Source organism: Idiotropiscis lumnitzeri, chromosome 1 (genome assembly GCF_059441095.1).
Source record: "Idiotropiscis lumnitzeri isolate Australia: NSW breed Sydney's pygmy pipehorse chromosome 1, RoL_Ilum_1.0, whole genome shotgun sequence".
Lineage (NCBI taxonomy): Eukaryota > Metazoa > Chordata > Actinopteri > Syngnathiformes > Syngnathidae > Idiotropiscis > Idiotropiscis lumnitzeri.
Genome location: NC_142391.1, coordinates 19635537 through 19653180, shown reverse-complemented (window position 1 = coordinate 19653180; position 17644 = coordinate 19635537). Strand labels below are relative to the sequence as shown.

Below are 17644 nucleotides of genomic sequence, written 5' to 3'. Positions count from 1 at the left end.
AGACCAAGGAAAATCAAAACATAATGGCTTTTCTGAATGTCATAGCTAGTATTAAGGTTTTCACTCAAACAATATGCGGGTCTTTATTGAAGAAATGTTTTTTTTCCCTCGACCAGGTCTTACCGCTTGAGAGAGGGACCTTGACAAAAGAACTTCATCTCAGCCCTACGTCCTCAGCTGGTGCCTTGAGCTACGGATGGTTGAAAATCCCACCGCGCTGCATGCTGGAACATCCAGATGCTGAGCGAACCCTCAACCACCTTATCTCCGGCTTTGAGAATTTTGAAAAAAAGATCAACTACACATTTCACAACAAGGCTTACCTACTGCAAGCCTTCACCCATGCTTCCTACCATTACAACACAATCACAGGTGAGACAATTGCTGAATTTTTTGGCGGATGTTGTAATCATCATTCTATCATATGAAAAAGAAATAAACTTACTTAGTGGTGTACGCAATTATGATCTGTATTGTGGTGCAATATAATTACTCTAATATATCACATTCTGTGGCTCCATTAAAATTGATATGACCAAAAGTTAGACTGGAGCCATAGTTTAATAAAAGACCTCATGCTGCAGATCTCTTTTCAAATCCTAAAAGACTGCTGACGTTGTTAACCAAAGCAAGATGAAAGAGTCCAAAAGAAAACACGTGTCAAGACTATTACTGACTAGATTTTTGCAGTTTTACACTGACAAGGTTGCTCCAGCTAGGGTTGTCGTTTTGAAAGCAACATTTCACCACTCTCTTCACGTTCCTTGTTCCGCAGTGTTGGATTCCATTGAGGCAGTTTCCTGTCACTTTTTCAGAATGTGGTTTGCCAGATTAAGCCATCCGGCTCCCCTTATAACTCAGTTCCCATCACTTCTTTAAGGAGATTCTCTCGAGTATTGGTGTCTTCTTGTGTTGTCCCCCAGCATTTCAAACATGCTGAAGTGCAACCCCGTTTTAAGAAACCTGGCCTTGATCAAGATGTGCTGTCAAATGTTATGCCCATTTCCAGGCGGCCCCGTATTTCTAAAATTCTGGAAAAACTGGTTCATACACAGCTAAATACTTTCTTGGATAAACACAATGCCATGGAGCTTTTCCGTCAGGTTTCAACATGATGCATAGCACAGAGTCTGCCCTGTTCCGAGTTTTTAATGATAACCTCCTGGCAAATGACACTAGAGGTTATATGTGTCTTGTTTTGTTGGATCTAACTGCAACGTTTGATGTGGCTTGCTTCCAGCACCTGGTGGGCATTTGTGGTCGCGCTCGAGAGTTGTTTAGATCCTATTTGGCTGGCAGGCAGGACTTTTTGTGTTAGCCTAGGTTACGCTGTGTCCCGCTATGTCATATGGAGTTTCTTTTTACTAAATTTATTTGACCATGGTTTTTAAAAACAAAAATTATTTAAAGTTGGAAAAGTCAAAGACACTTTATTATCAAATGAATTAAAAAAGAACAGTATTGCAATGGGTCGCATTGGTAAATTTTTTAAGTTTATATTCCAGAGGTATCACTGGGGACAGTTTGTGACTTGACGTGTACATAATGACCCTGTTGGTATTCATTTAACCGATGCTTCTATGGATGTTCTTGACCCTTCAGATTGTTACCAACGGTTGGAGTTCCTTGGTGATGCAATTCTTGACTACCTCATTACAAAGCACCTTTATGAAGACCCACGGCAGCACTCGCCTGGTGTACTGACTGATCTACGCTCAGCACTTGTCAATAATACCATCTTTGCCTCTCTGGCTGTGAAGTATGACTACCACAAGTACTTCAAAGCTATCTCTCCTGAACTTTTCCATGTCATCGATGACTTTGTACAGTTTCAACTGGAAAAGAATGAGATGCAAGGCATGGACTCTGAGGTAAGTGCTGTTTTGGAGTGTATAGACTAATGCAGGCATCACCAAATGGCGGACCGCGGTCCGGATCCGCGGGATGGTTCGGACCGGACCCATTGCCAATCTATGATGAATTTTTTTCAGGGCGCATTCGCAAACGTTGGCGCTGCAATTCTAGTTAATACGGAAAAGGCGTCACTGATTTGAGCCAATCAAATCTTTTGTTTACGATCCACTGCCAATTGCGCAGCAGACCGGAAAAGAGTGCTGCTGACAGTATGCCTTGCTAAAAAGTTAGCGAGGTCGATGCGTCTTGTTTTAAATGAATGGACGGGGAAATTTAGTTTTGTTCTGGCTGCAGCCAATTCAAAACCAGTGTGCATCATATGCTCCGAAACCGTCGCAACATTGCGAAGCGCCACTACGAAACAAAGCACCGCCCTTTTGTGCACAGTTATCCGCTGACGTTTGAGGTGAGCGCAGGCAAAAACATCGAACTTCGAGTGCAGTACAACAGATTTTTACATTTTCGTTTACATCCCAGCGGCATGCAAACGAATATTCAGTAAAAGTATCATGGATTTTGGGGAAACATAAAAAAAAAACGTTCAAGTGATGAGGAAGTTGTGAAGGAGTGCTTAAATGTGGTTGCACAAACATTATTTAAAGGAAAACACAAAGCCCAGATGTGTGAAATAATCTACCAAATTCCAATGGCCCTGACTCTGTTCCAACCCAGATTTAAGTCACTGGCAGGGCAGTCACAAACTCATTTTTCTCATTAAGAGAAGTTAAAAAAATATTCAAAAGAAAAAGTGGTGTCAAAGCTCATTTTTAATTCGTTTTTCATGAGGACAGCCATTTTTATTGATTTGTGTACTGAACATGTTGACCTGGTTTACTTGGATAATTAGGCTTTCCGGTTTTTTTAGGCTGATAACTCTTTGATTTGAGAAAAGGTAAAAGATGTTAACTCAATGCTTAGCACGTGATATATTTCTGCAGGAGATATTTGACTGTTTTCTTTCTGGAAGTGGCACCCTTAAATTCCTGGAGCCACATTTTCATGAATGTGAAATACACGCCTTATATTTGTTTGACTGGCAAAGGTGTTTAATGTGAACATTGCTAAATATTTAGTATATAAGTGCGCTCTGTTGAAAATGACTAAATATTGAAACTATATAAAAATGTGAACATAGGCTAGACATTTCGGGAAGTTGGACTTTGGTTCGGACCTTTTAATTGGAAGAAATTTTCGTTGTGGCTTGAAAAGAGGGGAAAAATCTCATTGAACTCTTGTGATAAATCTATCATAGGTTCTACTTCTCAGGTTGGAGTGATTAGTTGTATTCGACCTAATACTGGTATAAAATATCCCTCACTCTGTTTTTTCCCAAGGATTAGTGTCCAGACGCATCCGAATACTATCCAAAATATATTACATCAGGTTCAGGATTTAGGCAGAGTCGCACCAACAAGGTGTAGTTTAATCTGAAATTAGCTCTAATAAGAGATTAGTAAAACCAAGTTTAAAATTTATTAATCTGGTTTTAAAATTAAGCAAGAAAAACAGACAACAGAAATGTGAGGGAGAAAGATCATGTTTCGTAGCAACTGCCTGACATTTATTAATAACAGATCGGCTAGAGTGAAAGACAAAAGAAAAGGCGTCATTGCTGAATTAAAGTTTAATAAAAAAAAAAAGAAAAACAAAAGCTGGAGTTGTAGCATCTGTGGTACAACTGCATTTCTTTCACTGCCATGTATGACAGTTGATCCAGTCTTCGTGTTCATCTCCATAACTCTTTAATAAACCAACATACCAGTAAATTCCTCTTCATCATAAAATTCACGAGGATTGAGCCAGTCTATCAGTTTTCTTCGAGAAATGTCATTACTTTTTCTCTGTACACAAAGTTAAACCTGTCAGTTTAAAATGTATTCTCAATCACAGTTTCAACTGGAGTTCAAAGTTCTGGTGCAACAAAGGAAAATGTAAACTTGATTTAAGAGTACAAATTAAATCAAGGTTTAAAGAGAAGTTTAAATTGAATCGGTAGTATTTTAAACTAGGGTTAAAGTTTGTTGCTACAGAATTAAGTCAAAACCATGATTTTAATCTTGTTTTAAACTTAAACCTTGTTGTTGCAATCTGGCTTTAGAGTGCCCCAAATGAAAGTGTATGCTTGTGGATAATTTTGCCCCCCTGAAGAAACTGTTGTTGCTATCATGGTGATAGAATACCATTGACAAATAAATGTTGGTTATTGGTCGCTCCTTTCTTGGGTAACATTTTCATGAAGCTAGACAATAAAGGGATTTCTATTCTATTCTATTCTATTGTTCTGGTTTTTTGTACTTGCATTACTTCATATTGCTGTTTCCCCAACCCCATCGCAGTTACGACGCTCTGAGGAAGATGAGGAGAAAGAGGAGGATATTGAAGTCCCCAAAGCTATGGGTGATATCTTTGAGTCGCTTGCTGGTGCCATTTACATGGACAGCGGGATGTCATTGGAGACGGTGTGGCAAGTGTATTATCCAATGATGAGGCCTCTGATTGGTGAGGAAAAGTCATATTTTGAAGATTTTTAATGTCATTGTTTAGTTTTGAAAGAAGTGAAATTGAATGATCTGATTATGCGTGACAAATATGTAGATTGTAACCTCAGTTCACAAATGGTGCTGCTTATTAACAAATCGATTTACAAATTTGTCAAACATGTCTTGCTTTGGTTCACTACCTATGCTTGACTTTGCGAATGGGGGGGGTCACAATGGCATAATAGAGGCATAAATCCTATTAAAAAATTAAAATAGAAATTTCAAATAATGATAACAGTCAAACTTTACTTTGTGTTTTTTCCACTTTTTATTTTATTAATTTTTTTTGCGGCTGGTTCTGGTTCCAGTTAACCGTAAAAAACAAGAGATCGTTGTATATGAGACAGCTCAAAACCCACAAAAAAGTGGAGCCAAATTCTACATCTATCAGCAAGTCCGCCATTTTTAATTTACTTCGGGATCACCTTGACTACAAAAGCTGCTGTAACATGAAATATGTTTTAGTGTTTTTCTTCCAGCAGGTCAAACCTCATATTTGCTCTGAAGTGTGTTTCGGCATTTACAATGTTAAAACACAAGGTGTGTGGTTTTTCACGAAAAGCTGTTGCCGTGACAACATGCTGTTTGCCAAGGAAACAACACTACTTTTGATGGTCTAAATATGCATGAATATTCATGAAATTTCAACAGCCCTTGCATCGGCACCAATATTTTCTTAAGTTATAGTGCGATTTAAAAAACAAACAAAAAAAAGGCTCAGCAGCACCCCTTAAAAATGTTTAATCTGATGCATTTTGTAGTCCGAAAATTTAAGCTATATGTAAATTTATTTTTTTAATTTGTATTTTTTATGCTACTAACAGTGACATAAATCAATCAAAACAATATTAAAATGAAGGAAAATTGTCTTACTTTGCATATAATCACGTAATTTTCTGTCAAAGTACTGTACAGTATATACGCATCTGAAGGCCATACGAAGTCTTAAAGATAAGTCAAGCCAGAAATGTTCATTATGCAGGCCCACTCGTCGAACCATGCCGTTCTGATTAATAGTGGTTTTGTGGAATATGAGTTAAGGTGTAAAATCCACCCATTTTAGTCCATCTCGGGGGGTGGCCATTTTGCCACTTGCTGTTGACTTGAAATGACATCACAGTTCTTCAGGCCTTAGCTAACGACCAATCATGGCTCTTCTTAGGCGAACAGGTCAGCCGTGATTGGTCATTACCTGAGCCCTAAGCAACTGTGATGTAATTTTCAGTTACCAGAAGTGACGTAATAACCACGCCCTGACATGGAGGATTTTGCTGCTGAACTCGACAATAGTCACACAATTAATCAGACGGCTATGTACGGCTAAGAATGTTTTATTGCAAATAATTTTGCCCTTTAAGTAAGTTGACTGCTTTTAAACTTGGCCTAACATGTGGTAATATGTGATTTTAGACCAAAGCTGTGCAATGCGCCATATAATGAAAGGCTCTACTTGCGCCGTCTGATTTTTAAGAGATAGAACTTGAAATTCCACAAGCGAGTGGATGGTTGCGTTAGTTCATGAACAGAGTTGCAGAATGAATTAAGTTTGTGAATTGAGGTTCCTCTACAATCCCAAAAACTGAGCCACTAAAATCGAGAGATTTAATATTATTGTCTGAGGTTTTAAATTGAACATGCCAATTATCTCACCCTGCAGAGAAATTTTCTGCAAATGTGCCCCGATCTCCAGTAAGGGAGTTGCTCGAAATGGAACCAGAAACTGCCAAGTTCAGGTAAGGGAACACATCTTTATAGCTCTTGTATATATTATTATACTTTGGTAGCAAGCATAATTAAAGTCCATATTTCTCAATAATTTCAATGTTTTCTTTTCAACAATTAATAATATTAATACTAATAATAATGAAAATGGAGCAACGGATACATTAATCATCCACTTGCACATTCATAATTTGGTGGCGGTAAACTATGAATGTAGCCACAGTTGCCTTGGGACAGGCTGACGGAAGCGCTTCTGTGCCCCTCCGACGACCACCAACATTAGACCGTCCGGTTACAACACACTCGACCCCTGAGTCACGGCAAGAGTGTTCCTTTCTTTTTGAGGATGTGTCAACATACCAACAAACATAAAGACCTTAAGACCTTTAGATAAGTTCAATGCCAAAGACACTATCCTCAATTTGTCTACTCTGAAATTTGTTTTATGGATATAGATCCACCATATAAAACCATATAATAATCATACGTCAATTGTGGAGGCAAATTAGCACGAACCACTGAAGTACTTGAATTGTGCATTTTAAATTGGAGATTATATACACACATAGACAAAATCTATCAATGAAAGAAAACCCCACATTGATCACAAAAATAACTTGAATCTGACAAAAGGAATAATAAATACAAATTAAATTCAAATCAACCAATGAAAAGAAGACATTGTATTTTAATTGTAGTTCAACATACTGAAATTATTTAAAAAATCAAACTCATACATTGTGTCCCACTGCTGAAGAACACTGAGGTTGATTTACATAGGTGAATGAGGATTGCCGCTCACTTTGATTGGGAAAAGTTAATTGCATCACAATGATTGTGCATCCACAATTACAGCACTTTCGATCCATACCCATTCCATTACCACATTTTTTTACCCCAAATTTTTCAATTGCTACCTAAGACAATTCGCATGGATCTGTAAAGTACCTCGGTTATCCTTAGTAAAACTAACCTGGGACTATGACTCAGGGGGACATCGACTTTCTAATTTCATAAAGTACCATTTAACAGCGAAAATGAGGTTCATATTATCCCACCTGGAGGACAGTGCCCCTTATTGGACACAAATAGGATTACTGCACATGCCCTAAATGAAAGGTTCTGTTGTGGTTTTATTTGTAAACATAGTGTGAAATGTGTAAAAAATATGACAGATAATCCAATATTGAAACATCTAATTCATATTTTGTATGAGGTTGTTGACAATAGGATTGTAAATCAGAAAGAAGTCCAGCACTTTGAGGATTCCTTTGATAATGAACTATTTATTATTTTTCTGTCAAAGTACTGAACAGTATATACGCATCTGAAGGCCATACGAAGTCTTCACATATGCTATGTGAACAATTTAAGATGAAGTATGACTTGTCCACCCAGAGCTACCTGTTACCTCCATACACTGTATGATCATTCAGAAGGAGGTCCTGAATTTACCTTGCGTACCATGATTAAGACTGAAGAATTGGTTTATGAAGCGGGGAAAAAAACATTCTAGAATGCATCACCTGTTGAGAAATGTCAGTCCAATATTAGATTTGCATAAGTCTAGATTGAAATAGGAGTCCTATCTTAGTTTTTGTACATTTCACTAAGCTTTAAATTGGATTCATATGTGAGAGGCCAAGACATACAAAAGGCCAATTAAATTTTCTTACAAGTTTGGCCCCATTTTGCCATTTTATAGAGGTCAGAGGTTTCATTTGAAGATGCTCGAGATGAAAAGTAAAAGCAAAGCCTTTGATATCATCAAACACTGTTGTCATGGCGATGTGCTCCTTGGCATTGAAAAATGAAAACATGAAATTTTGCTCACACATCAGGCCTGGTTAAAAAAAAAAAGTATTGATATGATTATTATTTGTGGGTTATTGTGCTATTGCTCATTGGCACCTCCTACAAATCGTTAATAATAATCTGCGGAATTGGGAGGCAAATGAACCTCTCAGGAAGTCCCCCATTTTTAATATCCTTTCAAAATGTGTCTACATTTCCACCTTTTAAAGCAGCCTTATTGATTCAACTGTTCCCAAAGATTGCTGTATTTTCCAGGCCATAGGGTGCTCTTTAAAGTCCCTAATCTTCCCCAAAACAAAGAGGCGCCTTGTAAAGCGACGCGCCCATTATATGGACTAAGCATCACTCGTGACCATCAACCCTTTTACTCATTGGGCTGTTCGGAGTGCATGTTAGCACACCCTGCTGGACAAAGTCTGAGTCATCTACGCTTCAAATTGACCGTGACTTATACATTATGTGACTATGGTGTTTGGGTGACGGTGTAGGAGAAAGCTGGACAAAAGGGCAGCTGTCCACAATGTTGTAGTCTGTCTTATCATTTATGTTATTGCAAGCAAGAAACGTCCCAGGTTTAGACAACAGACTGCAAAAAGCCCAAAGCACAACAGCACATCTCTCTAAACAGCCATATGATTGGCTAAGGCTGAGTGGCTCCCAAGAAGCCATTGCTATAATCTTTTTGTGTTATTTTTATTTCTTTTGGGCATATAGATAGCATGAGAGATACATGTTTTGTGTTAATCTTATTTCTTTGTTTCATTGTTTGCTTTTATGCTGAGTTTTTTTGGTTTTGATTTGAAACCGTGACTCTAAGGCGTGTGGTGACCAGTGAAGTCCCTCCCCTGACGTTGTCTAGTAGACATATTGCCATGACACCTCTGATTGGTTAAAGTCAGTGTTACTGGCAGTGATTCCTAATAGTTTGAGGACATCTGTCAGTGACTTGGGGTGATACTTTTGGCAGCAATCCTTTAAGGGATTGAGTCCTGGTGAATTGGCATCAGCTTGCAAGCTGAACTCAGCTAGCTAGCGTGAGTGAGTTAAGTTGGCACTAGCTTGCATTAGCTAGCGCAGTGAGCTGAGCTAGCGTTAGCTTGCACTAGCTAGCAGAGCCACTGCAGTGAGCTGAGCTAGTGCGAGCTGCTGAGAGCTCGTGCCTTGTAGAGCGGCGTGCCTAGTATATGCATTAAATACGGAAATAGCACCCTCAACTGGTGTTGCGCCCTTTGATGCCGCGCGTCTTATGGCCGTAAAAAATACGGTATATCTGATATGCGCTGCTGACATTGTGACATAATGTTTGACAAGAAAACAAAGTTGGTTTTGGAGGTCTAAAATTGCAAAAATTTCTCGTGAAAATCCCAAGAGACTAAATCGATAGCACACAGCTGGTTGCAGCAAAATAATGCGCTCCATTTAGCCTCGATTTTTCTAAAGACATGATTAATCAACAGATTCATACAATCAACTACAAATCAGTGAACTGAAGGGTCATTCCTATCCATTTAAATTATGGTACAACTTGATTATATCTAAAGCATATATTTTGACAACTAGTTGAGTCACTATGAAATGCTGCTCTGCAATTTATTTTACTGGCTATTTGTTACTTTCTGTCGAACAGAAACTTAATAAACCAAATTTGGATTCAAACATTTGTGTCAAATATTTGGATTTGAAAACATGCTTGCTTGTATGTCTTTTTTATGGTACCCCAAGTATTTAAACTGTCCTTTGTGTGTAGCCCCGCAGAGAGAACTTACGATGGGAAGGTCCGGGTGACTGTGGAAGTCGTCGGAAAGGGCAAGTTCAAAGGAGTTGGACGCAGCTATCGTATTGCCAAGTCAGCAGCAGCCCGACGAGCTCTGCGCAGCCTCAAAGCCAATCAACCTCAGGTCCAAAACAACTGAGCTCCTCTCAGCATTAAGCACCTAATGGTGTCGATGCTTCCGGAGAAAAAGCAGTATTTGCTATCCAACACAACACAATGCTAGGTCTGCCCTGTATGTTACACCAAGTGATGAACATGTGAGGCAGCCAGGGAACAATGTGTGGAAATGCAACAGAAGAAGCAGACTTTTTTTTTTCTTTTTTGCAACAGATTTCTCGTCTGATCTTTTTCGTTCTTTTGCGCAAACACAATCTTTTTTTTTTCTCTCTTTGCTTTTGTGTACTTTATTTACAAGTGCTTTATTAACATTAAGCAAAGTGTTCAAATGGTCAGGTTGCAATATCTATCACTACTTTTCCCTAATCTCATCAGTAATTAAGATGAGGCATTTGCCTATATTATGTTGTCACTTTGTACATAGTTCAGTAAAAGTGTAACGCGATGGACGTAGCTAGGAGAAATACACACAAAAAAAAAAACACTTAACTCCTCAGCCTGTGCTCTAATGCCAGTAAGTTTTAAAGTGTTAAAGAAATGCTAGCAGCAGACGTAGCAACCAGATTCCACTGGAGAGAAAGACATACACAGAAGTTGTGTTGCTGTTGGAGAATTGTCTTAAAATTGTATTTGTAATCATTCTTACACTTAGTCATTTCGGGTCCGTATTATGAGAATTGTGTGGTCACATTGACACCAAAATTATATAGAGATAGCAAAGTATGTATAAAAATCTCAGATGATGTTTTTGGACTCAGAGGCTAAGGCTCACTCGTATATTCTCCAAAATAGATCGGAATGTAAACATTCCCAGTTACTGTAAAGTAAACTAGTTGTAAATCGCAATTGGGTTGCATGTTCCTATCTAAAACTGTATGGAAATAATTTCTTTTGTGAGTGTTTTAATTCAATTTGTATATGACAGTGAGATTAAATGTTTTTGCATAACTTGGGTTATTAGGCTTAAATACATGTCCCTACTAATATTCATTCTTGTGCTCTAATGCAGTGGTCCCCAACCACCCGGGCCGCAATCCATTTTGGATTAGGCTGCATATAGGGAAGAGAAAAAAAAATATATAGCACTTCCACTTTATTTATTATTGAGGCTTATAAATATTTATCACAAAAAAAGAAGAAAAAGTGATGCCGTGTTTACAGAAGTAAATATGGTCCCCCAAATAAAGGCTCATTTTCTCATCTCATATTGCAAGAGTAGCACGGCGGGAGGAGGAACATATATTCATCTCCTCGTTTCATGGAAAAGTCCACAAAAGATGACGCGTAATAAATGAAGCGTCTGCTTGGCTAAATTACGCCTACAACCACAAATTTATGTTTCATGTTTCAAGAGGGATTGAATTTAAGTCAAACAAAGACAACAAATGTTACTCAAAGCAATTTAGCAGATTCACGGACAATGTTGCTAGTCTCTCCAGCACTCATTTTCACATTTTGGGCATTTGATGACGTATAGGTCAGGTATGTGGGGATGAGCGTTCATGCTGCTGATGCATTGCATACATATCTGATTTATATCCATATACGAAAGAGGCCCACATCAGAAAAAAAAATCAGAATTGTTCACACTGTGTGGAAAAAAAAATCAGATATGTGTCGCATATGGACAAAAATTGGTTGCAATTGGGCTGCAGTATGAACACGTCATTATGCTAATCTTCTCAGTCGCGCAACAAAAATAATAAACCCAAAATTTTGCAGGAAAAAATTTAAAAAAAGACGGTTTTTGAAACTTTCTTTGCAATTGGGAAAAGGCCTAGTGAGGTTTCAATACAAGAACCTATGCCATAAAATAAAAGGTAAATTTCACAGACAATACCAGGAAATCCAATAGAAATGTAGATTTAGCACGACAGGCGAGTCTCACACACCAACTCCACTCTGCAAAATATGAGCTGAGCGAATCTCCAATTGAATTCAATGAAGCCTTGAAAACTGATTGGCCAATTTAAATTTGTGAATGCCTTGAAAGGTGACTAAAAACATTGATGAAGCAAAAATCTCATTCAATATTGGTTTCAAACCAAAATTGTCGATTCACTTTTATTGTTATGGCAATGCAAATACACCCCTGCCCCGAACACAACCAAGGTTGGGGACCGCTGCTTAAATGGCTTCCGACAGTTAGAAAATCATCATTTTCACAAACAATGACATACTGTATCATTTTTAAAATATGCTGCAGACCTTTTACACACATTGGAAACTCAAGTTTGAACTCGTGTTTTCAAGTGTTTTTATGACAAAAAGGCCAATTTATTACAACATGCAAGTGTTCACTTGCTGTACATCCTTTAGAAATCCTGAACGCAGCTTGGACACAATGGGCTTAAAGTTAATTTTGGAAAGGAAAAAAAAAAAGGATATCAGCCCTTTTTCTTTATTTCTCTTTATAGTTTGTGCGTATTGCCGTCGTCTGTCTTTTTGTCATTTTCTTCTTTCATTATGCCCATTTTCACCTCAGTACCTCAGTTTAATTGCATGCATGTTCTTGGCTTTTTTCCCCTTTTTGTTTGGTGCTATTTTTTGTATGAAGCTTGAATTTCTCATCTTTTTTTGCACTGTAACTATAATACCTCTTAATTTGATTTATTTTGTTTTATGGGATTCTGTTTTATTTAGATGTCCTTTTCATCAGTCATCAAGCTGTGGAGGAACACTATATTGTTCTGTCTTCCGTTCCACAGTTAAGTTTGAGCCTAGTAAGTTGGGGAGGGGCTGAATTATTGTCATTAGGGTGACAATTTGTCTACCTTCCTGATGAGAAAAAAAAAAGTGTAATTAAATGGGTTTGTAGGCTTATGCGAGTAATCCGATTGCACTCATTATCACGAGGGACAGACTGGAAATAAATCAGTACTAATTCTTCTGTTATTGATTAGAGACAATTTCCTACATGGAACCTTAAGTTGGTTTTGCTCTCTGAATTATTGTCACCCAAACCACAAGTGAGTGGTTCTCAACTTCCTAGAAGGTTTTATTGAATTGATTTTAGTTGCCACCTAATTCAGCTTGTTTTGAAAGTGAGTATTATTCTTAGTCTTTGACCTAATCAAGATTCAACCCATAGTCTCGCAGTGTAATCGAACTTGATTACATTGTCAAATACAGTCTGCGTGCTTTGAAGTACCTTTGTTCAGGGGCACAGATGGGATTTTGAAGAAGGGGGGCCAAGCTCCTAAAAAGAATTGGGTGGTTCTCAGAAAGTGTGATCCAGGAATTTGACACGAGAGCTCGAAAACAAACTTGTTGAAAACCAGGTTTAAATGATATATGCTTTAAATCAAACCTTCCTGCGGTGTGCGCTGAATAAATAAAGATAGTTCACTCACCCCTTTGTTCGCACAAGATTATTATTACATGTCGTGGTCTACTCCATTGTGTCACTTGGTACCTGCACATTCATATTCATATTCCATACAGAGAGTAGATAGTATTCATTTGCATCACAGGTTCACGTGATCTCACAAATGAGCGCCATTTAGTAGGTCAGGAAACGGTGTCCACGACCATCTTCTCAGACATCAGTTATTATGTATGCATTGCTAAATATGTTGTTCTGCAGTTGAAAACTCATCTTCCTCTCATGTTACTTCTGTAATGATGTATGCATGCGGAAGATTAAAATCAACATAACTTGTAGAGGTCCAATTTGAAGCTTCATTTGATTAATGAATCAATTCATACAATATTGTGAATGATTTAGTCAACTCCAAAAGTGCATTCACATTGCAAGACATGAAAGCTTACGACTCACTTGAGTTCTACAACTATTGTATGTCTTGGTGGGTGAGTGATGCAGGTAGAATACGTGATTCTAAGACATAGACAAAAGAAGATGCATACTGGCTTTTGTCCACAGGTACATCAACTGTTGAATACAGAAATTGTACTGAAAAAAAAAACGTAGAAAACATCTTCAATTGGACAAAAATACAATTACTGCATGAAATCCATCCGGTGTTTTATGGTCTGCGCTGATAAGATACTGTGTTCACATGGTGTGAAAAATATCCCATAATGCAGCACACACACACATTAATTAAAAAAAAAAAAACGGTTGAAAAAAAAAATACCTGCTTATGTTTTTTGTTTTTTAAACTCACAAAAAAACAAGTTGAAAAGCGACTTGTGTTGAATAACTTAAATGTCAGGGATGACAATTTTCCGCCGATTGGTTTTGTACAAAAAAGTTTAAAATACGCCAAAGTCTTTGTGTTGTGGCCGAGAGGGCTCTCTGTCTCCCCTAGTGACCCGTGCTCGGGGCAGGTTGTTAAGTAATTAAAAAGTAGGTCGCTGTTGAGAGATTTACACCCCGTCAAAGGTGTTGGTGTTTCAAGAGAGGTAAATTTTGGTGCCTTTTCTAGTCTGCGTCCATGAGATGTGATTAGCATTGCCATTTAATGTGTAGTTTTCAGTTATTGGTTAAGTTTCTTTCATGCTGCACCTACCAATGGATGTGTGCTAACGTTAGCATTAGCTGGCGCTAAATTTGCCGAAAAAACTCCAAACTATATCTGGGGAAAAGTGCGAAACCTTGAAAAGGGACCACAAATGAAGCGCTTCGTTGGCGCAGGTCCTCGCCCAACTGATCAATGCCGTAATTTCCATGGCAGCACCTCCGAGGATGTGGCCAGCCTCCAATCTTGTGCCAGTCAGTTGTTGGAGAATCTAAAACAGCAACTGCCAAATTGGTCACCATCACCTAATTCCCAAGACCAAAAATAAGTCCCTTGGTGCCATATGCTAAATGTAAAAGGAAGTCCGCCATTTTTAATTGACTTTAAAGGTTCGCGTACCCTTGACAACAAAAGCTGCTGTAATTTGACCCAATTGATAATTACTTCAAAAGATTTATCACATTTGAAAATAGTCCAGGCCTGAAGACATCTACTGACTTATTTTTCAGAATAGTACCGCCCCCTAGTGGCTGAAGGATTTTTTTTTTTTTTTTTTTTAATGTTTGGTGTTTTTCGACATACAGTTTGACCAAATTTGCCTCCTATAAGAGATTTTAGGCCTTCATCAGATTGCAACACAAAGCTAGTGCAAATATTCAAAAAGCTGTTGCCTTGTCAACTTTTATTCGCAAAGAAAACACTACTTTTGAGAGTCTAAATATGCACAAAAACTCATCAAATATTGCATTCATATTAGGTCTGGCAAACTCATAAATGTTGAGGGTGACAGTCAAGGCATTGCCTGCTGCAAGTTTCAACTCAACATTTGTGCAGTACTTGCACGAGCACATTGACGAAATCGAAATTGCATCATCAATCTGATATGATTGTTTAATATTTTATTCTGTTACTTCCAGCCAGCCCCAAAGCATGAAAAACAAAATTGTCATATTATCTAATATTTTATGCATGTGTACTTATTTGCTTCTAAATGCAAAAATAAATACAAATTGTGGTTTTCTTATAAACCATGTAAATGCAAGGCTCTTTGTGTGTGTTCGTGTGCATGTGCGTGTGCGCGTGCGCGTGTGTGTGTGTGGCTGAATACAAGCGGTCGGCTTCCATTTACTATCCATGGAAACACTTTGCGCTTCCTGTACAGTAGATGGTGGTATTCACCAAACAGCTGTAATGCACCCATGAATAATGAGAAGAAAAAGAAGCAGCAGTATTTCTAAACAGATGTTGGAGTGCGCTACTTGGACTTTATTTACCCTTGTCCACAATGAGGTGCTGGATTCCGGCCAAGTTAAGTCATTTTAAACTTTAAATTCAAATAGCAACACTTTTCTCATACGAGCTTTAACGCCACTGAGGGCGCGTACATGTTGTCTACCTATAGTTCAATAGTTCATAAGGTAAAACCACCCAGTTCCCAGAATGCATTGCATGGGGGGGGTAGAGATGGTTGCCGCAATACATGTCCAACAGCTAAACAAAGTATGTTTACATGAAAGTGGTTTGTGGTGCCTAAAAAGACACCGCTGCCCATTGAGAACTGTGTTAAATTAGCTAACTGCTCACAGGTGTCATCTTATAAATAAGTCACGGTGGGACAATTCATTTTTTGAAGGGGCCACGTGAGAAACGGAAAAAGGTTGCCAGACCAACATGATTAATTGTGAATTTTATGTGTTTTATAAAACAGTATTGTTTTATTAAGATGCAGATTATGTAGCCCGTTTATATGTTGTAGTTAGGAAATAAAAACTAAAATGGTGAAAAAAAATGTCTAATCAAAATAAATTAATGAACATTCACAAAAAACATTTATCTATACTATTAACATTAACAAGTGAAAGACCAAAACCATTTACCAACCTGGGGAGCAAATCATAGATTTACTTTTATTTGAAAAGTAAATCTCACTTTTATGAAACAATTATTCATGTGCCAATTATTCACATTTGGTGCATTTGAAATGCAATTTGTATTTCACCGCAAGCGTCTGATTTGTGTGAGGATACAGACCTGTTGTCAAACACTATGATTCACCGTCTCAAGTTCAGGTGGACTTGTATCATCTCTAAAGTCCCTAGACTGAGTGCCCCCTGGTGATGGCATATTTCTCAATTTGGTTAAATCAAGGAGACATGGTGTCAGACCTAACAATCACTCATTATCTTCATTGCAGGAGTACAGCAAGCAATTTACTGTCGGAGACATGGTATTGCTGAACGGAAATAGGCTGCGCAGGAGCTGAAATGACTTAATTATGTCGTGCCTTGCTATCATCACCATTCCAATGATATTACTAAAGTCGTTCTCACCCATTTCAATCTCTGTTTTTCATCAGGCAGAAGTGAAGGGGCATAATATTTGTTGTCGAGATGAAATCATATTTCGACAAGGAGTGGTGAACTTCCCCACAGGACAAGCAAAAGCAGGCAATTGCTTCGGGTCCCAAGTTGCAGTGAGCCCTGGGAGATATTGGCTATGTCTCCCTGAAAATGACACGTGAGCCATTAAAACAGAATCATTCTTTTTAACATTGTCGTGCCACCCGTTTGCGAGCTACTCTTGAATACATCACAAATGTTCATGGATCTGTGCGCGCACACAAGTGCACGCACACTAACAGCAGATGTTTCGATGGAGAGTTTAACACTGACTGTTGAGGCAGAACTGATTAAGTGTGCTCAAGTGATCCATATAACTTGATTAAAACTGTTCCGGACGTTAATGTTGAGAATTTAAGACAAATCATGCAACGCTATTCCATCCTTACACTTTGATCGTTATTCATCACCCTCCGTCGGCGTCGGTCTTTGTACTTTTAAAGTGCTTCTGTCCTCGCATTTAAAAAATATGTACTTGTGCAACTTATTATCAAGCAATACAGTGGAGTGCAAAGATTTATATTGAATACATCAGTGCTTCAATTATATTGATTATATATTATAGCTATGATTTAATGAGGTTACAAAGATGTTGAGCTGTGTCATGAGTTTGTGTTACCAGCAGTTGAATATGAGTCACATTGAACACATTTATTTTTTTATTTATATTCCACTTTTTTGTGTTTGTTTTACAAACCGTGACTTTAGGTTGTACGTAAAATAATGACATCCAGGTCAATACCTCGCATCGCTTTTTGCTTGTGAAAATGTTTTGAATAACAGGCGTACAATATCACCAAATTGCCGCATTTCAATACGCATATTGCAGGCTTTAAGTTATGGTAGAATTATGTGAAATTATTATCGAGACCAGGCCCAACTCATTTGTATAATTTACAAAACCTAACTCGCTGACGGGACTAAACCCGTTTGCGGGCCTAA

The 17644-nt window shown here is 38.1% G+C and overlaps 1 protein-coding gene across 2 annotated transcripts in view; it reads left to right on the top strand.

Moving 5' to 3' along the window:
• The window catches only part of dicer1 (dicer 1, ribonuclease type III), a 38588-nt gene extending 23248 nt beyond the window's left edge, over window positions 1-15340 (top strand). For both annotated transcript variants that reach the window (XM_088316896.1, XM_088316978.1), the window contains exons 25-29: window positions 117-372; window positions 1603-1871; window positions 4251-4413; window positions 6112-6187; window positions 9739-15340. In XM_088316896.1, coding sequence (XP_088173022.1) covers window positions 117-372; window positions 1603-1871; window positions 4251-4413; window positions 6112-6187; window positions 9739-9904 — 930 coding nt within the window. In that variant the 3' untranslated portion in view covers window positions 9905-15340. The remainder of the gene's footprint in view (window positions 1-116; window positions 373-1602; window positions 1872-4250; window positions 4414-6111; window positions 6188-9738) is intronic.
• Window positions 15341-17644: the final 2304 nt, after the last annotated feature.